This window comes from Thalassophryne amazonica, chromosome 12, assembly GCF_902500255.1.
Source record: "Thalassophryne amazonica chromosome 12, fThaAma1.1, whole genome shotgun sequence".
Classification (NCBI taxonomy): Eukaryota; Metazoa; Chordata; class Actinopteri; order Batrachoidiformes; family Batrachoididae; genus Thalassophryne; species Thalassophryne amazonica.
Window position 1 is genome coordinate 27,346,577 of NC_047114.1, and position 22,978 is coordinate 27,369,554.

General features: G+C 43.0%; 1 protein-coding gene across 2 annotated transcripts in view; it reads left to right on the forward strand.

Moving 5' to 3' along the window:
• ano8a (anoctamin 8a) overlaps nt 1–22,978 on the forward strand; it is a 127,740-nt gene that overhangs the window by 102,074 nt on the left and 2,688 nt on the right. Inside the window, exons 13-17 of one of the 2 annotated variants that reach the window (XM_034183015.1) lie at nt 299–796; nt 6,425–6,589; nt 6,751–6,942; nt 12,858–12,989; nt 18,526–18,636. In XM_034183015.1, the coding sequence (XP_034038906.1) occupies nt 299–796; nt 6,425–6,589; nt 6,751–6,942; nt 12,858–12,989; nt 18,526–18,636 (1,098 nt within the window). The remainder of the gene's footprint in view (nt 1–298; nt 797–6,424; nt 6,590–6,750; nt 6,943–12,857; nt 12,990–18,525; nt 18,637–22,978) is intronic. The other variant, XM_034183016.1, reaches the window with a different exon arrangement.

Sequence of the window (22,978 nt, forward strand, 5' to 3'; positions counted from 1 at the left end):
CTCTCTCAGCAGTCACAGGGCATGAGGCGGGATCATTGGGGGGGTCACTGTGTACACCTAGTCGGAGTGTTCTTGAATATTCATTGGCAAATAAAATGCTTTAAATGCATAACGAAATCATTACATACGTGTCACTGCATTAAACTCTGACTCAGTAACTTTACATAGTACTTTACATAATAGTCAAAATAAGTTCTAAAAGCAGAAGACTTAACTGATGTCAGTTTACAGAGGTATAACCGCTTTGGTACACTCTGTGGTGCTTATAGCACTCTAACAGATGTTCTGCTCCTCACAGATGCTGGCTACTTTACTGATCTTCCGCCAGTTCCTCCAGAACATTAAAGAGGTGCTCCAGCCTTACCTCTATGAGCAAAACAAGCTGGGAGTCTTTACCCCTAAAGTTCTGTGGGAGCTCCTTCAAGCCATCATGCTCAAGTACAGCCGCCTTGCTCTCGGAAAAGCCCAGGCATCAATGATGTCTTATTCCTTCCTTGGGCCCAGAGGCATCCCTGTCAGTCACACTGTTAATGGTAACCCTTTGCCAAAGAAGAGAGGCGATCTCAAAGCTGGATTCAGACTGACAGAGGAAGAGTGGGACATGACTGACAGCAGTCTGAAGCACCGAAAAGTCAGCTTCACAGAGAAGGTTGACTACCAAGATGCCGCAACTGAAACACAGGTGGTGGATGACAGCTTTCTTGAGGACAGCCCAACACTGGTCGAAGAAGGGATGGATCCAACCAGTATTTTTGACAGCTGTGATGACGACAGCGATTGTGAGACACAGGCTCAAGTATGTAGTTTGCATGCTGATGATTATTTCACACCATTTCCAGTGTTGGGGATATATGCATCTGCATTCCAAAATCCATCTTTACAAATCAGACAGTGCCAAACTTAAAATTCTTAACATCCTTCCATCCATTCATATTCATCTCATTGATCCAAGGAGCATAATGACAGAGTGAAATAACAACAGCTAATGGACTTCTGTCCAAGTCAGAATCCTAACAAGCAAGTTATCTACAATCAAGTCCATAAGTAATTGGACAGTGACAACATTTGTGTGTTGTTACCTCTGTACACCACCACAGTAGTGTTGGAATAAAATATTCAAGATGTTCTTGTAGTATAGACTTTCAGGTTTGATTCAAAGTGTTTAACAAAAATATTACATTAACCAATATAGGAATTACAGCCAATTTTATATGGAGAGGCTCAATTTTCAGAGGCCATTATTAATTAAGCAATAGAATAAATATTACATTATTTTTAGTTCAGGTCATCATTTTATAGCGAGCTTTCTTTAGATAGGTCAGGTGATGATACATGAACTTTTCACACTCAGTGAGTATATCTTGAACTACTGTATGGTAAATCTGTCTGGAGTAGAAAGTTTTCAAAAACTGACTGTACAAGCAGGAGAGTGGTGAGGAGAAACACCAAGTCACCCAGACAAGGTGTTACAGGCTTTTGTGAATGTGACTAGAGAAACTGGAAATGAGATGAGGCCTCTCGTAGGCATTGTGCTGATTTGTAGAATGTATTGTGGGTCAACACAGTTTTGTCTTTATGCTTAGGGCTCCAGCAGCTGGATCAAGCTAAGGATACACCCATGTAACAAATAACTACAGCACATACATGGTTACTTTTGGGAAATGAGGAGTGCAAAGCATGACCCCAGCGCAGAGAACAGACCAGTTGTGTAGAGCTCTTTATTTTCACTGTAATTTGTGGTGAAAGTGTAGTGACACGGACCCACAACAGGGGGCGCAAATGAGCGGCCAATAGATGAGCCAAAAAGTAACAATTTAATGTTGTGAAATGTGCACAACGAATATACAGACAATCTCAGAATATAATTACAGTCAATCCACAAAGGTGACGTGTGGGCAGGCTCGAGGATAGAAGACGTCCGTCCTGAGAAGAGCCGGAACCACACGATTTCCGCCACCACAGAACCAGGTGAATACTGGAGCCGCCAAGTCCCGAATTCCCAGGTGATCACCGTCCCCGACTGTCAGATCTGGTACTGCTGGCGAGAACAAAGACAGTCAAGTGTGGGTGTGTGTACACCCAGTAACAACAGCGGTGGGAATGCCACCTCCACCTCTCACTCAATAACTTGCAGAGTACTGAAGATTCCTCAGGGAAAAAGAGTGCCTTCTAGCGCTCTCTCAGCTTCCACTGACAGCGGTACCGGTACTCCTGCAAACACTCACAATATACAAACAATATTGTAAAACGGCTGAGGATATTACCTCCAATGAAGTATGATATCTCGGCAACGAGGTGGAGATGATGTCTGGTCTTTATGGAGTGAGATGATGTTGAGTAGATGGGTGACAGCTGTCAAGAGGTAATGAGTGACAGCTGTCCATGGCGGCAGCGCCCTGTCGTGCCTGAAGCCCGCACTTCAGGCAGGGCGCCCACTGGTGGTGGGCCAGCAGTACCTCCTCTTCTGGCGGCCCACACACAACAGGACCCCCCCTCAACGGGCGCCTCCTGGCGCCCGACCCGGCTTGTTGGGGTGTCGACGGTAGAAGTCGGCCAGGAGGGCCAGATCCAGGATGAAGCTCCTCTTCACCCAGGAGCGTTCTTCCGGTCCATACCCCTCCCAGTCCACCAAGTACTGGAACCCCCGGCCCATCCGACGGACGTCCAGGAGCCGGCGCACCGTCCAAGCCGGCTCCCCGTCGATGATCTGAGCAGGAGGTGGCGCCGGTCCGGGAGCACAGAGGGGTGAGGTGTGGTGAGGTTTGATACGTGACACGTGGAAAACCGGATGGATCCGCAGTGAAGCCGGGAGTTGGAGCTTCACTGCGGCAGGACTGAGGACTTTGAGGATCTTGAAGGGGCCAATGTACCTGTCCTGAAGTTTCGGGGAGTCCACCTGGAGGGGGATGTCCTTCGTGGAAAGCCACACCTCCTGCCCGGGCTGGTAAGCAGGGGCTGGGGATCGCCGGCGGTCTGCATGGGTCTTCGCCCTTGTCCGGGCCTTCAACAAGGCAGAACGGGCGGAGCGCCACACCCGACGGCACTTCCGCAGGTGGGCCTGGACCGAGGGCACACCGACCTCTCCCTCCACCACGGGAAACAACGGGGGCTGATACCCCAAACACACCTCAAATGGGGAGAGGCCGGTGGCAGAAGACACCTGGCTGTTATGCGCATACTCAATCCAGGCCAGATGGTTACTCCAGGCCGTCGGGTGCGCGGATGTGACGCAGCGGAGGGTCTGTTCCAGTTCCTGGTTGGCGCACTCTGCCTGTCCGTTCGTCTGTGGATGGTACCCGGACGAGAGGCTCACGGTGGCCCCCAGTTCCCTGCAGAAGCTCCTCCAGACTCCCACCACCCAGTTCTCCTCCAGTGTGAGGAGAACTGGGGACCACGATCTGAGACGATGTCGGAGGGTATCCCATGCAGACGGACGACGTGGTGGACCAGGAGGTCTGCTGTCTCCTGGGCTGTTGGGAGCTTCGGAGGGCCACGAAGTGGGCCGCCTTGGAGAATCGGTCCACTATCGTGAAGATGGCGGTGTTGCCCTGGGACGGCGGGAGGCCCGTGACGAAATCCAGGCCGATGTGGGACCAGGGGCGATGGGGCACCGGCAGCGGCTGGAGGAGTCCTTGGGCCTTTTTATGTACTGCCTTGCCCCTGGCACAGGTGGTGCAAGCCTGGATATATTCCCGGACGTCGGCCTCCATAGACGCCCACCAGAAGCACACGGGTGAAGAACCTTATCGGTCTCTCCGCTCTGGGATAGCACGGCTCCTATCCCTGAGTCAGAGGCGTCCACTTCAACCACGAACTGGCGGCTAGGGTCGGGCTGCACCAAAACTGGCGCAGTAGAGAACCGTCGTTTCAACTCCTTGAACGCGGCTTCGCACCGATCCGACCAGGTGAAGGGGACTTTTGGAGAGGTCAGGGCTGTCAGGGGGCTAACTACCTGACTGTAGCCCTTAATGAACCTCCTATAGAAATGAGCAAAGCCGAGGAACTGTTGCTGGGAGTCATGTGGCAATCTGTGTGTGTCTCACTTGAATGTTTTGACCCCCCCTTAGCCCAGTCTCTAAGGGCGAGTGTTGTCGTTTTGGCCGTTTGGGGCAGTTTTTCTGTATGTGCTCCTTTGAGCTGCAGAGAAAACACTCCCCGCGGATCAGCCTCCTCATTTTGGCCCTGTGAGTTTCCCTAACAACGTCAGCAGGGGGAGCTGTTGCCCCACAGAGCGCTGCGGCTGTGGAGCGTGGGGAGGGCGGCCCCTTTTCGAACCCGGAAGGGAGAGGGGTGGCGCGTATCTGGCCACGTCCTTCGCCTCGCTCCCGACGGCGTTCCTCCAACCGATTGTCTAACCGTATAACGAGATCGATAAGCCCATCTAAATCCCGCGGTTCGTCCTTAGCTACCAGCTGCTCTTTCAGGACCAACGACAGTCCGTTATGAAGGTGGCGCGGAGCGCAACGTTATTCCAGCCGGACCTCGCAGCCGCGATGCGGAAGTTGACTGCATAAGCGGCTGCGCTCTCGCGTCCCTGTCTCATTGACAGCAGCACAGTTGAAGCGGTCTCTCCTCTGTTAGGGTGATCAAACACTGTTCTGAACTCCCCCACAAACCCAGTGTATGCTGATAACAACCGTGAGTTCTGTTCCCAGAGCGCCGTAGCCCAGGCGCGTGCCTTACCCCGAAGCAGAGCAATCACATAAGCTATTTTACTAGCATCTGACGCGTACATGACGGGACGTTGTGCATGAGAAAGTCTGCGCACGTCTCCACACAACCTCCGTACGGCTCAGGAGGGCTTATGTATGCTTCAGGGGATGGTGGGAGGGGTTGTTGAACCACCACTGGAACGTTCATATCCTGCACAGGGTCGGCAGGAGGAGGAGCTGCAGCAGCGCCCTGAGCGCTCGCCGCCATCTGCGCGGAGAGAGCCTCCACCCTGCGGTTCAGGAGGATGTTTTGCTCGGTCATTTGATCCAACCGAGCCGTAAAGGCGGTGAGAATGTGCTGCAGCTCACCAATCACGCCTCCTGCAGACGCCTGCGCTCCCTGCTCTCCCGATGATGTTGAGTAGATGGGTGACAGCTGTCAAGAGGTAATGAGTGACAGCTGTCACCCCCGGCTGTGTCCATGGCGGCAGCGCCCTCTCGTGCCTGAAGCCCGCACTTCAGGCAGGGCGCCCACTGGTGGTGGGCCAGCAGTACCTCCTCTTCTGGCGGCCCACACACAACAGTAATTAGCCAAAAAACTGCGAAAGAGGTAAGAGACAGCAGAACTGTCCAGAAATCCAAACAGAGTCCAAACCTCTCAGGAACAACAGTGTTCGAAGGAGGTAAGCAGCAAAATTATCCAAAACAGCATGAGTTCAATAGCTGTAGTGGTGTAGTTCAGCAAATGGACTGCATTTATTAGTGCTTTTCCATCTATATGAGAAGCTCAAAGTGTTTTGCAATGATGCCTCACATTCATACAGACACACCGATGTCATGGTGCTGCCATGCAAGGCACTCACTACACACTAGGAGCAACTTGGGGATCACAGACTTTTCCCAAGGGTCCGTAGTGATTGTCCGGCCAGACTGGGGTTGGAACTGAGGATCCTCTGGTCTGATGCCTACTGCTGAACCACAAGACCATCACCTCTCTATGCAGAGATTTTCATACCAGAGAATCCAGAACAGCAGGCAAAAAATACAGGAGTCCAAAATATCAGCAAAGAGCTGTAACATGGAATCAAAAAACATAGTAACTGGAAAAGTCACTGGAATAATAAGTAGGAACATAACAAGAGGCACTGAAAACACATAAAAAACACTTAATCCAGCAAGGACTGCAGCAGAGGGAGATACTAAAATACTATAATTTAAGATTGGCAGTTGAGATCAGCTGTATTCTCATTGAGCATGCGAAATGATGACAATGCAGACAGAATGGTAAATTGTTTTTACCATTACATTTCTACCAGCCGTCTCATGAAGACACAAGACAGCTGGTAGAAAAAAAACAACACAAAAGGGAGCCAGAGACCAAAGGGAGAGAGAGACCAGGGAAAAATTAAAGATAGAAATAGTGATATGCCAAAGGTAAATAAAATACAGAAATGGCAATAAGACAAAGACTATTAACCATAGCAGAACAAGAACAAATAATAACACACCAGAGGCAGTATAATGTGGAGACAAAAATCAGAATGTGATCATCACAGTACTAACAGGAAAAATTAACAACATAACCTAAAGATAGAATAATATCTTCAGTAAACCAAAACACAAAAATTTGACCCATTACAAACTTCATGCTTGCCTGGGAGGTTAACATTTGAGACCCAAATTAGTTCTGTGTTATTGTTAAAGCAGTAAAGTGCACCACCAGCACATGCTTCTTAACATGATCTGAGTTGAACGAATGTGTATTTTAATAGGAGATCAAGGATAATGCAACTATGTCACCTTCAAAGGAACGTGAGAAAAAAAACAATGGAACAGAGGGGAAGGAGGACAAGAAGTCATGGATTGATCCACCTGAAGAACGCAAAACAGTCACTTTGACCCAGGCAGAGATTGAGAGCTGTATGCAAACATATGAGGTGTGACTGTTTTCTTTCTTCTTCTCTTTCTTCTGCTTTGTGATTAAAAAAAACTATACTTATTTAAGATGATCTGACTCCCATTAGATCAAAATATCGTCTGTGTCCAGTTGTTCACTATGAAGGATATTGTTTTAAATATTATTACTTGACCTTGATAGGATACTCTCCAGGACTACCAAGAAATGTTCATCCAGTTTGGTTATGTGGTGCTGTTCTCCTCGGCGTTCCCCTTGGCGGCCATGTGTGCTCTCATTAACAACATTATTGAGATCCGCAGTGATGCTTTGAAGCTCTGTACAGGCCTGCAGCGGCCCTTTGGACAGAGGGTTGAGAACATTGGACAATGGCAGGTAAGTGTGCTTTGTTTTATGTTATGAATAACAAAGTCACATGCAACCCCTATACGCAGGCAGCAAGTTAGCTGAAAAACCACAGTGATTTAATAATTCAATGGTGAACAAACAATCCAACAAATGATGTGCCAGGGTGAAAACACAAAAGGAGTCCAAACAAAAGTACAGGGCGGTGTCCAAACAGGATGAATAAAAGGATACGCAAAACTAACAATAGATGAACTAACAGGAAGAAACTATAAACATGAGGTACTTACAAATAGCGACAGCAGGTGAGACAAACATTAAACAACTGGCAAACCAAGAGGAAAATGGTGCGGCTTAAAAACAAAACAAACTAATGAACAACAGGTGTGTGGAATCAGGGAGGACAGGAACAACAGAGACGTGATAAACTAACAGAATACAAGGTGACTATAAACTTAGGTACAGTTGTGCTTAAAGGTTTACATACCATGGAAGAATTTTTTTTTTTTTTATAATTTTATTTTTTTTTAATTTTCAAATAATTTTACACAAAAAATACATTAACACAGAACATCTACAAGGTGTACAGTATTGTCCTTAAGTATGTTCCCTATACAAATATTACAGGTTACATAATCAAACAAACTCAGGCCTTCGTAGCACAATATAAACCTTCCATTTAGCCCATATTTTTTCAAATGTATCTCCCTCAAGTCTGTTAGACATTGTAATTCTTTCCATTATAAAAATTGAATAGACCAGGTTGTGCCAATCATCAATTGTTGGGGAATCAGGCTTTAGCCACTTTTTGGTGATAGATTTACGTGCTGCTAAACTTAAAATTCCAAATAGGCGTTTCATGTTAGCATTGGTGTCCACAGAGTTCAAAAAGCCAAACAATAACTCATCCCAGTTTAAGTTTGATGGTAAAATTAACATTGTACTCAGTTCAGACTGAACATTAATCCAAAAATTTTGTATCAAGGGGCAGGACCAAAACAAATGAAAGTGGTTTGCTGTTTGAGTCCCACAGTTCCTCCAGCAATCGGACTGACCTGAATAATGAGAACTTTGAGCAGGTGTAATAAAATATCTGGTAAGACATTTCCAGCCAAAACTTCTCCAGGAATTTGAATTTGTGATCTTCCACTGGAAAGCAGTATATTTTAACCAGCTTTCATTAGACATGATTGAATTGGACTCCATTTCCCATTTTTGTTTAATGTATTTTGTGTTTAAGTTTTTGATGTCCTGAAAATCCTTGTAAATTCTTGATATCAATTTAAGGCCAGAATCACCTTGATATGCTTTGATAAATATCCTTAAAATTGGTATTTCAAATATACTCAACAATACGACAACAATATGACAGCGTGTACCAGTTCCTGCCAATATCCAGCAACTTCGCACAGCCATTGAAGAGGAGTGGACCAACATTCCACAGGCCACAATTGACAGCCTGATCAACTCTATGTGAAGGAGATGTGTTGCACTGCATGAGGCAAATGGTGGTCACAGCAGATACTGACTGGTATCCCCCCCCCCCCCCCCCCCAATAAAACAAAACTGCACCTGTCAGAGTGGCCTTTTATTGTGGGCAGTCTAAGGCACACCTGTGCACTAATCATGGTGTCTAATCAGCATCTTGATATGGCACACCTGTGAGGTGGGATGGATTATCTCAGCAAAGGAGAAGTGCTCACTATCACAGATTTAGACTGGTTTGTGAACAATATTTGAGGGAAATGGTGATATTGTGTATGTGGAAAAAGTTTTAGATCTTTGAGTTCATCTCATACAAAATGGGAGCAAAACCAAAAGTGTTGCGTTTATATTTTTGTTGAGTGTACATTGCTGTCTTTTGGTAAAAAGCCTGTGATATGGTGACGAATTTGTAAAAATCGAAAGAAATCTTTGTTCATCAATTCGAATTGTCTTTGTAATGATTGAAAGTCCCCCATAGTTTCTTTCAAGAAGTATGTATAAAATGAAGTTAGGCCCCGCCTTGCCCAGGCTTCATACGTCTTATCCATTGTATTTGGTGCAAAGTCTAGATCATTGGGAGCCCACCGTAATATTCTGACTTGTTCATAAAAATTATAATTTTTAATGAAATGCAACCATAATTGGTGGTAAGTTAATCCACTGATTATTTTGTTGAATTTGTTGTTTGACAAGTCTTTTATCTCCCAGTATGGATTGAATTGGGCAATTCTCTGAAATTTTAGTTTCTATTTGCTTCCACCTGGCTTCATAATCTGTGTTGCACCAACATACCAATGTTCTAAATTGGGCTGACATATAATAATCCTTAAAACATGGCAAGGCAAGGCCTCCCCTCCCTTTAACCAATTGAAGGGTCTTCAATCTCAGTCTTGGCCTTTTCCCCTGCCAAATAAACTTGGAGATTAATTTATCCCATTTATTGAACTGCTCATCACTAATTGGAATTGGGAGTGATTGAAATAATTACAACATCCTGGATAAAATGTTCATTTTGACTGTGTCCACTCTTGATTCAAATTGAATATTGGTAGCAGATCCCATCTTTTTATATCACTTTTAATCTTCTGACACAAAGGAGTTAGATTAATTTCATACAGTTTAGATAAATCCTTTGGAATGTTTACTCCAAGATATTCTATATGCTCCAAATTCCAATTTGTTTGAATCTTGGAAGTCAGTATTTGAGATGGTTTATAATTGAAACTCAGTATTTGTGTTTTAGAAATATTCAATTTATACCCAGATACTGAACTAAAAGTGTCAAGTAGGAAAGAAGGCTAGGAAGAGATGTGTCAGGGTTTGTCAAATAAATCAACACGTCTGTTTGTATTTCTTTGTTGTTGATGTAAATAAAGTCCATATTCAGTGGCAGCTTTACCATCAGAGAGCCTCGTCCACAACTACCACAAAAGACCCCAAGCTGTTATTGATGTTAAAGCCCCGGTCAGACGGCACTAACGAAGGACACCAAAGCCAAAACGAAACAAGAAATCTTGACTTGTGTTGACTTTCTGAGACATTGTTTAACCATCGTCCAGCTTCGTTCCTGTAGCTGGCGCTTCGTCATAAATTTCAAATTGTTGAAAAATGTGAATCAATCCTGACGATAACCTCAATTCATCCATAATCTGGTTTGCTTTCTGTGTTGACGGTTCCTCATCATTTGTGTAGTTCCTGTAACATCATTGTTCCATTTGATTGTTGTCTAACTTCGTCCAACCTCCCAAGTCTGACGTCTTGTACGAACATTGCCAATATCTGAACAGATCAATAACTAAAGCTCAGACGAGCTGAACGTGTCTCGTCCATGTGTGGGAGCAATGTTGTCCTACAGAAACAATAGCGGCAAGGATGTTTTTTCAACTGTTATCAGCCAGAGACGGCTGGAACGTGCGTGTGTACACACGTTGTTGTAGTGAAGACAAACCTGTTGTCAAGACAACCAGAACTCGCAGCTGCAGGTGCTGTGGAGAGTATATGTTGGCTGCATACTTGACACAAGCTGGCGTTTGGTCTGATACCCGCTGTCAAGTCATGTCATCGTGAATGTTTCGTTTTGATTTTGTTTAAAGTGTCAAGGTCACTTTGTTTTTCTTTTGCTAGTTTCGGTTTTGTTTCGTTCTTTTATGCGCTCTGGACTTTTCAGGCTTTTCAGTGATGGGAAAAGTGCCGGCTCATTCGTCCACTTTTTCTCAATGAGTTGTGACTTTGTGACTTTTTTTCCTTCATTCAGGTATTGCTGTGTGCCGTGTGACCGGGCCCTAGAAACACACGGTATTAAGAACAGGGGTATGTAAACTTTTGATCAGGGTCATTTGGGTAGTTTCTGAAGTCATTATGATTTATAAAGAGTAACCATAGTTGTTTGACAATAAATGACTTCACCCAACCACTAACCATGAGTGAAAAAAACGTTTTTGTGCTATCAGTCATATTCTCTGAAAAATGGACAAAAATTCTGCCAGGGTATGTAAATGTTTGAGCACACCTGTAAGTGGAAATCAAACCGAATAATGAAACATAACCAAAATACAACACCAAGTACACAAAATGCAAAAATGACTGTGAAACTCAAGTGTAAGTGCAACAATGGAAAAGCTGACATAAAAACTAAAAATAAACAAGAAGGCAAACAGAACACAAGCTACAACGAGAACTAAACAATAATCAAAACTAAATCAAAGAACACATGCAGTCAAGACACATGGAACTCAATAGGGAACCTGAGTGCAACATGAAAAACACACTGTATGAAAAACATACTGTGTGGTGAAGTACAGCTGTACGACCTCAGTAGGTTCAGATTTTTTCAAAGTCTGCAGAAATATGTTGCAGATGTTTTATCACACAGTGGTCTCCAGTGTCATCTTCTACGCTGTAGTGTGCTGAGGCAGCAGGCTGAAGGCAGCTGACATGAACAAACTCAACAAGCACAGCAGGAGGGCTGGCTCTGTCCTGGGGGTGGAACTGAAGTCTGTGGTGGAGGTGTCAGAGAGGAGGATGTTGAGAAAACTGCTCACCATCTGTGACAACACCTCCCACTCCCTGCATGCTACACTGATGTCTTGTCACTGTTGGGAAGGTGTCGTAACACGGACCCACAACAGGGGGCGCTAATGAACGGACAATGGATAAGGGAAGGAGTAACAATTTAATGTTGCACAAGAACACAACGTAAAATAAACAAAGGTACTGCCAATCACACACAAGAGGATTGCGGGCAGGCTCGAAGATAGGAGACCTCAGATGAACGAAGAGCCGGGACCCACACCGCTTCTACCACCAACGGCCTGAAGAACACCGAAGCCGCCAAGCCCCGAGTCCCCAGGTGGTCTCTGTCCTCCGTTGTCGGCCCTGGTACTGCTGGCAGAAAAAACAGAAGGTAGTGAGTGTGAATCCTCACACCCAGCAACCTTGATTATTGATTCTTGTGGAGGGAGAGCCTCCACCTCCAATCATACACACGTGCAGCTCCGAAAATCCAGTCAAGGAAATACCACCAGGAAAAAACAGCTGCAAAACAGATCAGATTATTATTTGACGGATAAGTCAGCAGAGAGATTACCTTGTATCGTAGGAGATTTCTCGGCGAGGAGGTGGAGTCGCCACCCGGCCTTTATGGTGATGGTGATGATGAGATGATGAGTGACAGCTGGTGTTGAGGATGATTGACGGCTGTCACTCCCAGTGGTTCTGGCGCCCTCTTGTGCTTGAAGCCCGCACTCCAAGCAGGGCGCCATCCGGTGGTGGTGAGCCAGCAGTACCTCCTCTTCAGCGGCCCACACAACAGTCACAGCACCTTCAGCCAAAGACTGAGGCCACCGAGGTGCACCACAGAACGCCACAGGAGGTCCTTCTTACCTGTGGCAATCAGACTGTATAACTCCGCCCCCTTCTGCAGGATGAAAACATAACGATCAGAGTTTTTCAGTTACTCAGAGTTATGTGCAATGCTGTCAAACATCTTGTGCAAGTGTCTTCAGTCATTTTGCACAAACATGTTGTACTCGTCACTGTAAAAAAAACAATGTTTACTGTTTGGGCACTCTGGCAAAACAATTTGCTTTCGAGATTAATAAAGTTCCTTCTTATTCTTATAAGAAAGCAAAGCAAAAACTCAAATACAAGATAAACTCAAGACAGGGGAAAGATCAGGACAACACAGACAGTGGACTGATCACAAAGACACAGGAGAGACAAGCCACAAAAGGGATCCACGTGGATGACAGACATGGGAGGACACACTGAATACAAAAGGGGCACAGGCAGAAGACAATAACACATAAATGTAGACACAGAAAATGACAGAGGACTGAATACAAACACAAAAACACAAGGCACAGACATGGCTGACAGATGCACACAGAACAGTTTTGTATAAATATCAAAAAAGCTTGGATATTGTCTGATTATGGGTATGAAAATCTCTCTTACTTCAGACCGCAATGGAGGCCATGGGGTTGATAGCTATCATTGTGAACTGTTACCTGATTGGTCAGTGTGGTCAGCTGCAGCGTCTCTTCCCCTGGCTGAGTCCTGAGATGACGATCATCTCTATTGTCTTACTGGAGGTATGTATTGATACACGGAACACAAATAAAGCAACCATATGCATGGCCTGGAATTTATTCTTGTGAGCCTTCACTGAAGAAGCCTTTATGGCAAGTCTTGTTGTGTCTGTCTGTGAGCACATTGGGCCCTATCTATGGCGCATGGTCTGAAGTGCACAGCCAACTTAATTCAATTAATTTGTACAGCACCAAATCACAACATAAGTAAATGGACTGCATTTGTATAGCTCTTTTCCATCTGCATCAGAGGCTTACAGCGCTTTACAATAATGCCACACATTCACCCCGATGTCAGGGTGCTGCCATACAAGGCACTCACTACACACTGGGAGCAATAGGGGATTAAAGGTCTTGCCCAAGGGCCCTTAGTGATTTTCCAGTCACGCTGAGATTTGAAACGAGGATCTTCTGTTCTCAAGCCCAACAACTTAATCACTAGACCATTACCTCCCCAAGTCACACCAAAGTACTTCACAAGGGTAAGGTTATCCTTACCAACCCCCAAGAGCAAGTATGTAGGCAACAGTGGGAAGGAAAAACTCCCGTGGATGTTTTTGAGGAAGAAACTTCAAACATATCAGACTCAGGGCTCACCACCTTGCTTAAGCCCCTTTCATACTGGGCCAACGTAGAGTTGCGTAATTCAGCGTACTGACTACGCCGAGCTTATGCAGTCCTAAATGGCAATACGCTGAGGTGATGCAAAAGGGTCCATGAAATGGATGCAAAAAAATTAAACATATTTAATGATGTCCAAAAATTAAACGTGTTTAATTTTTTTTGCAGATATTCGCCATCGAGCACTTTGTCCAGTGCTCTGCGCAAGTCTATGCAACACTCCGCTACTGTATGCAAGTCTACGTAACACTGGGCTACTGTACACCATGCCTCCACAATTGTACGCTACCTTACACCAGTCCAGTGAAAAATCCTTTAGGTTTTTTTTTTTATCAGTACATACCAGCATTGCTAGATTTTATTCATCCCACTGCACTTTGCTGGCAGTGAAGCTTCAAAACCACAGAAGAAGAAGAAGCAGGCCAAAGCTTCCCCTCCCTGCGCGCAACATATGCAGCCATTCCTGCATAATAGATACACAATACAATGCAGCTCTACACAGGCCCAGTGTGAAAGGGGCTTTAGCACATTCAAACAATAACAGGAATCAGGTGAACAAAATACAACAAAGAATTGTCAAACACACAAATCAAAAATGAATGTCCACATTGGAACACACAGACAGGAAGCTAATGTGATGGCAGGCAGCGATCCCTTTGCTTCACGAACAGTCTAGGAATTTAGATATGATGAGACAAAGTCCTGCTCCAATTATTAGTAGCATGGGTCTTTAGATTTTAATGACTAAGAAAAAGATCTGTGAACTGCTGACTTCTTTTTAACCTTTGGAGCACGTAATAATCCTGCATCCTGATGCATGCAGGGACACGCTGGTACATAAGGTTTAATTAGATCATCCAGATAGGGAGGTGCTAGTCCATGAAGGATTTTGTATGTTAATAACAAAACCTCAAAATCAGACCTTGCACAGACAGAAAATCAGTTGGATGAGGCCAAAATCAGCTTAATATGATCAAACTTTCTTCTCCTAATCAAAACTCAAGCAGCAACATTCTTAACAGCGCAAGTACACGTGGGGTGTGTCCAACACCACTTTGTTATTTGCATGTAACCTGACTCCAAAGTAAGGCCCAGAGTGCAAAGAGTTGAATTTAGACAGTTAACTAACATGACCTCAGGCAGAAGGCTAGAGGTTTGGAACGGAAATGGCGTTATTCCAAATTAGAGGTGTTCCACCTTGTGTGGCGGGATGCTATTTTAGATTACTGTATAAGCATGCACTACTGGCCACGAAGCGGACCTATTACTCTGATTTGATCAGTAAAAACAAACATAACTCAAAGTTTTTGTTTGACACGGTCACATTTCTTATTCACGGGCAGCCACCTGTTAGTTGTTCTCCCTTTTCAGCACAGGATTTCTTGGATTATTTTGAGAAGAAAATAGAAGATATTAGGCTAAGCATATCTCAGCACGCCTCTTCCCAGCCATTAAAACCTGCTATGGAGGTGGGCGCTACCATTGAGGTGTTACCTAGATTGACAGAATTTAATAGTATTTCATTAGGCTTGCTAATGAAACCTGTGGCATCTACAAAAAGCACAACCTGTTTATTTGATCCCATACCAACAAAATTGTTTAAGGATCTGTGGCCCACTCTTGGGCCGACTGTGCTGGAAATTATCAATCTGTCATTAACCTCTGGATCTGTTCGGAAATGTTTTAAATCAGCAGTGATTAAACCATTACTTAAGAAATCTAATCTTGACCCTAGTGTATTGAAAAATTACAGGCCGATATCAAATCTATCATTCTGTTCCAAAATTTTCGAAAAGGTGGTTTCACGGCAGCTCATAGACCACCTTACTGAGAATGATCTTTTTGAGCTGCTGCAGTCTGCTTTTCAGAAATATCACTCCACAGAGACAGCGCTCACTAAAGTTGTGAATGATCTTCTGCGAGCAGTGGACTCAGACACCACTACGGTTTTGGTGTTGTTAGATCTCAGTGCTGCGTTTGATACCATGGATCATCATATTTTGCTCAATAGGTTGGAGAATTTTTTTGGGATTACTGGAAGTGCCCTTGCCTGGTTGACGTCATATCTGTCCAGTCGTTCTCAATGTGTCTTGTATAATGGCACTACCTCTGACCTTGCTGACATGAGATTTGGGGTTCCACAGGGATCTGTTTTAGGCCCTTTGCTTTTCTCCCTGTATGTGGCACCCCTTGGGCGTATACTGCGGAGTTTTGGGATTGCCTTTCATTCTTATGCTGATGATACTCAGTTGTACATGCCGATAACTGCGGGAAATCTCACTCCCATAAAATCCCTGGAGGACTGTCTTCTATCAGTGAGAAGTTGGATGTCTAGTAACTTCCTACTTTTAAACTTTGATAAGGCTGAAATGATGGTTCTTGGTCCAGTGAGACATCAGCATTAGTTTGACCAGCTGGCGCTCAGCCTGGGTTCCTGTGTCATACATCATACGGACAAAATGAGGAACCTTGGGGTAATTTTTGATCCCACGTTGTCTTTTGACCTCCACATCAGGGATGATACTAGGACTGCTTTTTTCCATCTAAGAAATATAGCGAGGATCTGCCCCATCCTGTCTATGGCTGATGCTGAGACCCTGATTCATGCTTTTGTTTCTTCTACACTAGATTATTGTAATGTTCTATTTTCAGGGTTACCACAGTCCAGCATTAGGGGTCTTCAGCTGATTCAGAACGCTGCCGCCAGACTTCTGACACATAGCAGAAGGTCTGAACATATCACACCCATTTTGGCATCTTTGCACTGGCTCCCTGTCTCTGTAGAGCAGATTTTGAGGTTTTGTTATTGACTTATAAGGTTGTTCATGGACTGACGCCATCTTATCTGGCTGATCTGGTGGAACTCTACGTGCCAGCCCGGGCTTTGCGGTCGCAGGATGCGGGACCTCTCTGTGTTCCCAGGGTGAAGAAGAAGTCAGCAGGTCAAAGAGCCTTTTCGTATCATGCACCCACCCTGTGGAACAGTCTTCCTGCGACTGTGAGGCAGTCTGAGTCTGTGGACATTTTTAAGTCAAGACTCAAAAAATTGGGCAAAGCTTGATGCTAATTGGTCATTAACTCACGTGAGAGATAATGACAATAGCAAGCACCAAACCAGAGTTGCAAAACAAGACCAAGAACAGAAGAACCAAAAGAGAATAGTAGCAGTGACAGATGGACCAATGAAGAGGTAGAGGGGTGGTTGGCTTTTTTCTTGAGGTATCAGGTCCAACAACGATTCAAGGCCTCAAAGAGGAATGAAAAAAGCTATGTTGCAGCTGAAACGGTCACAGACAAAAAGGCAAATTATGGGGCTGTTCTTGTAAAAGTACATGACATCTGGGAACTAGGTTGAGTTCCAGTGGTGGAAATAGTCCTCATCTGTCATTCCTTTTACGGGTCGGGGGTGCTGGAACTTGGGGCATTACTTTTTCCATTGGAGAGACGTAAGAGGCTTTCTGGTGATTAAACAAATGTTCACACTAAGCGTCAAACAGGGAGCAGTTGAGTGCTTCATTCCTGCAACACCTTCCCGATGTTTGTCCTCCTGATCTCTTATATACGTCTTTGCTCCTAGCATGTAGCATGGCCAGCACTTTCTTGGTACTCCCCACTTGTCGAACTCATTGAGGAAGAAACTCAGTGCAATAAATGAGAGTTAATGAATTTATTTCAGTTTATTTGTACAGTGCCAAATCACAACATAAGTCACCCCAAGATGCTTCACAAGAGTAAGGAGGTTGAACCTTAAGCTTTGGTCCCACCAAATAATGAATCCATGAATAATGAGCCACGCATGGATTTGTCAGAAATTTCAGTGATTATTCAAATAATGAGCCATGTATATGATCATTGCACAAACAATTAAAAAACACTGCGTGTGAGCATGAGTGATTGCTTCAGCGCACACAGCGCAGCTCATCTGATCAATCATAATGATATGTTAAATTTATCATAAACATACAGCTGCTCATGAAAAAGGAGTGAACATGCAACTGTTTTACAAAGCCATTACAATATAAACATTACAAATAATTAATTTTTAGACTGTTCCAAATACGTTCTCCACCTCATGCAGCGCACGAGAGAGAGAGGAAAAAAGCTAAAGTTGAAACGGTCCTCCGTGATTCCTGATTAGTGATTAGAGGTGCTTTCAACATCAAACTATATATATATATATATATATATGTATATATATATATGTATATATATATATATATATATATGTATATATATATATATATATATATATATATATATATATATATAAATGGCCAAGAGCTGTGACCAAGCATGGCGTACAAATGGCAAGTCAGTGTTCCATTCCCTTTCACATAAAGTCTTACTCTGACTTGCTAAACATAAAGGTTTGTTTCTAGCTATTTATTTTCTTTTAATTTTTGCTTTCAATTCAGTTTGGTTGTAGTCTGATGAATGGTGAGGAATGCTAATGATCATCTTTGTGTGTACAAATGGAATGTACATGTTTCATGAACCCACCTGTGTAAGGCATATCTGAATATTGCACCATATAAATAGCAGGAAAAACTCTTCTCTTGTCTTTAGACCAACGTTTTGGTGGTCTATAATCACGTTCTGCTGCCTCACAAAGCAATGCAACGGCACTGAACCTAACCACACCTCATGTTAACACAACATGCCCATGGGCACAAAAATGAGTGGAAGTATATTTGCCACATGCACAATGGGACATGAAATTCGCAACTGCTAGTTGGAAAATTAGCATGACCTTTTGCTTTGCGCTGTGCACGACTTTGTGCTAGGCACAAACCATAGACATCACGGGAATCTTTTGTATGTGATTTAAATATATTTCCTTTTTTTATAGACAACAGAATGCGATTGTACCTTAATGTCACTGTTGAGCTTGTCCTTCTATGGTTTTGGTGATTTGCAGCACTTTGCAATCCTCCTAAAGTACATCATCCATGTTGCCATCCCTGATATCCCTGACTGGGTAGCAGACGAGATGGCCAAGCTAGAGTACCGAAGAAGGGAAGCTTTCAAGGTATAGTTATATCATAGCTTGAAAGATCTTCGGTCAATGTAAGTCTTGCTGTTGGCTGAAATTTACAGTCCACTCTGAAAGTATTGGAACAGCTGATACTAAAGGTATCATGTTGTTTCACACATCACAAAACAAAACATGACAGTTATAACTGTCTTATCATATCAGTCTTTTGACCTCAAAGCCAAATGTCTTCAGTGTATAAAAACCATACATGAATTTGCATTGTTACAATACTTTCAGACGAGACTGTATATTGTGTGTTTATATTTCCCTTCATGCTTTCTGTGTCGAAAATGGACCTGAATCATCATTGGTGACTCTTCTCATAATGATTTCTCTTAATAAATAAGTGCTTGTGTCTGATATTTAGTGTGGGTTTACATTTAGTTGATGCCTTTCGTGTAGTTAAATACACCATTTCACTGAGCTGATACAGGGCAGCAGGTCTGTCAGAAACACATTGTAAAGTTTGCATCTAGAAATACTCCACATACACTGAAAATGAGAAACTAAATCAGGTATTCAAGAAACAGTCTGCTTCTGTGCCTGTTTCTATAAGTGGAAATGAGCCGTTCTTCATCACATGCCATCTCAAGGGTGAGTAGGAGGTTCTCCTTCGCTCCCACAGACTGTGCACAGCATCTTGTACAGAGCACAGATGGTTCAGTGAGCGGCCCTCACGGAGTGCCCAGTGGAATCCAGTCGAATTTAGTTAGCCCGGACCGATGGTTTAAAGACTATTAGTTCTTTGCATTTCTCAAACCAACATAAGAGCTATGTAAAAAGGTAAAAGAAAATAAAAAAAATACATTAGAACACAGATTACTCAGTGCTTTTAACTTAACATTGTACTCTGTAGGGGAAGCCGGGGCACAGTGGATCAGAAATGTTGTTTGGTGGCAGCATAAACACATTATGCATAGGTTTAGGTCATTCTATTGTGGATTTAATACAGCAAGTTATTGTTTATGAGGGTGTGTTATTTATGTCTCCCCAAGTGTAATTTACAGGTGTTTAAAATCGATTTGAAAATTTTTGATTCACTGTGCCCCAGACACTAATTCACGGGGCACAGTGAATCAACTTAGAATATAATGAAAAAACACATGATTATAAAGATTTCTTCAAAATTATTAAATATAGGCTGATGCATATACAAACTATAATCCAGCAAATATTATATAGTGATATAAGTCCTTTAGAAACTATTATAAATATAACTGTTATAATTTCTGTTCAAATGTTGTTTATATACACAAATTATAGAAATAATTCATGGGAAAATATATGTATAAGCTTCAACAAGTAATATTTGTCATCCACTTGATACTGGGTCTTAGTAAATCACTTTTCTAGACTGATTCACTGTGCCCCGGGAGCATGTGACACACATGAGTCCTGTTGTCAAATAGCTGATAGTCTGGAGAAGACATAACACATGCTCATCAGTTGGGCGGGGTAGTCTTCTAACTAATAACAATTTTTGGGGCAACCTTTCCTCTGTTGTGAGAAATAAATACAAAGACACTGATATCCACAAAATTTTCTTTTGATAAGAAAAAACTCACTTCACTTGCCACTTAGTTTTACCCTTAATGTAGCCAAAAACAAAACATTAATTTGTAATGGGGATGTGTTTATGCATAAAAAATATGGCATAACTGCTGCAAATATATACCGGTATGTAGTTTTGCAGATATAGCTACTGATTCACCGTGCCCCGGTTTCCCCTACTGGAAAGTAATCAATATACATATTTACAACATTTCCCTATAGATAAAATTACCATACTTTGTAGCTGCTTTTGACTGAAGCTAAAATTTCTCTCCCCATTTAGTCTCCATCACGTTTCTCCTTGCGTTTTGATCACCATTAATATACTTCCGGGTTAAAAGGAAGTAGAAAAATAAAAGCATAATATAACATGTATAGACATGAACTTTACCCCGGGTCATCACACAGAGCACTCAGTGGGGGCACCTCATGATGTGTCCACTGGGTCGCCTCACAGACTATGGGAGATAAGATGTGTTATGTTGTGGTGTGTTATAAGTCCCAGAGTTAAAGATGCTGGCAGCCAGTCAGAGAATCATCCATAAAGAAATTATAAAGCCGATTATGAATCATCCCGCAACCCGATCCCGGATAAGAGGTTGAAGATGAGTTGAGATAACATTATGAATCATTATTTCCAGCTCTTTAACTTGTGCGAGACCTGATGTAGCTGATAAAAATAAAATGATCCATACTGCATCTGAAAAATACACAACAGATTCACAGCTATTTTTACCTATAAAAGTGACGTAACCACAGATGGTGCCTAATAGCCGTCTGAAGTTCACTGCAGCTGTGTCCACTTCATGACTTACTCCAGTCAATTTGGGTTGCTTTTTATCTCCATATGTAATATAGTTTTAATATGGCTTTCATTTGGCTTTCAAGTCAAATTCTTGTATTTTGTAATCAACATACAAGTAAACCTCATTAACTCGCACAAGTTGGGGTTCACAAAATCAGTTCACAAGTTATCTGAAACCGCAAGTTAAATTAAAATCAGCTTACCTTACCTTTTATTTGACCATTTGAAGCGTGATTTCCTTCCGGGATGGTGATGATTTCATCATCTGGAGTAGGTTTGGGATCTTTTTCTTCTTCCTCCAGCTGCTGCACGTCAGCGATGAGGGCTTTGTCAGTGTGGACGATTCTGGACAAATCAAAGTTTTTGGATGTGACTGTTTAGATCCTTACTGCTTATTCAGATTTGGCTTTTATTTATACACGCGCCCACCCATCTGAATCATCCAGATTTGCCTACACTGACGACGAACCCTCCCAAAAACTGTCAAATCAAAATTGACTTTTACACAGTTGTCTAAATATTCAGGATCCACAAACTGACCACAAGTAAAACCGAAATGTTTCACGTGAACGTGAGTTAACGAGGTTTACCTGTATGTCCGTCTCTGCCTCTTTGTAACCCGCGGTGTATTCAGGAAAAAAATATTGTATATGTCTCAATAAGACTGAATAATCGTGATTATATACCATGCAAGTGGTGTCTCTGATTTCATTCCTGCTGTGTTCCCACACAGAGCCATGGAGAATTATTGTTCTGCTGTGTGATGCTATCATTTGTCCACAGAAAAACAGTGTTCATCCATCATCCTTCTCCAGATTAAGATGCTAGAACTCACGGTAGCTTAGCTTAGCTATCGATTTAGCTCAGCTTGGCCAATAACACAAACACTGAAGCTGGTCCACGTCTGGCTCTCCTGTGACAGCCGGACTCCTCATCACATTCTGTCCGACTTCATGATCACAAAAGCGCCTTCCTCAGTGACACCCACCAGTGTCCCACACATATCATCTTAGCTTAGCATCGCGCAGCGTGGCAGCACAAAACACAAACACAGCCAATTCCATGCTTTCGGGAGAGGAAATGCTTTAAGAGTTCTCCTGGATACACAAATGAAAAAGGATAAAATCTGTGGTTAGATCCATGTTTTGAAGACCATTATCCTCAAAATATTATCTTTGGAAAATCTGTCCACCTAATAAGCAACACTAGTCATTTTAGGCACATATTCTAACCATTTTGACATATTCACCATCAAAATACACAAAAAGCACTGATTTCACACTGTAAAAATTTAGTTTTTCCCCATTCATTTCAAAGTCTAGTTTTATGAGATGTTCATGTTTCTAAGGGTTTATCAGCAGCAGGTGAAATCAGGCTGATTCCCCCATGTTTATGATATATTTTCTCAGGGCATATGGCACCAAAAATAAAATGAGATACATCAATATTTTCCTAATTCTTAATTTATTTAGAATAGTCAGCTCATTTGACATTTTATTTACGAGTGATGCACACCTTATTGTGGTCATCTTCTGTGCTTGGGACAATGGTGCATCTGTTTTTGTTGGAAAGGTAAAGGGACATTGATGTTTTTGTTTCCTGTGGATGTTCTCTCCTGCAAAGTGAGGGTGGAGATTTTCTTTTTAAACTGAAGATTTTTAAACTGAAGTGATTTTAACTGAAGAAATGATTTGGATGAGAGATGATACTTCTGGATAACACCACTTGATGTTCAGTTTTTTCAATAAAAATGTCTACAGTTCTCCAACCTGGATGGCTTCAAGCCTTCATGAGAAGTCTCAGGTCCAATGTTTTGCTTATAACTGGGTAGTTTCTGTGTGGACACACATTAGCCTGTAACAATAAGCTTGAAGCCAGTTTTAACCTCATCAGTACCACTTAATGGGACTAGATGACATTTACAATCCAGTCTCAGTATGCCATGGCTTACAAAAAATGTATGGTGGCCATCCCAGGGTG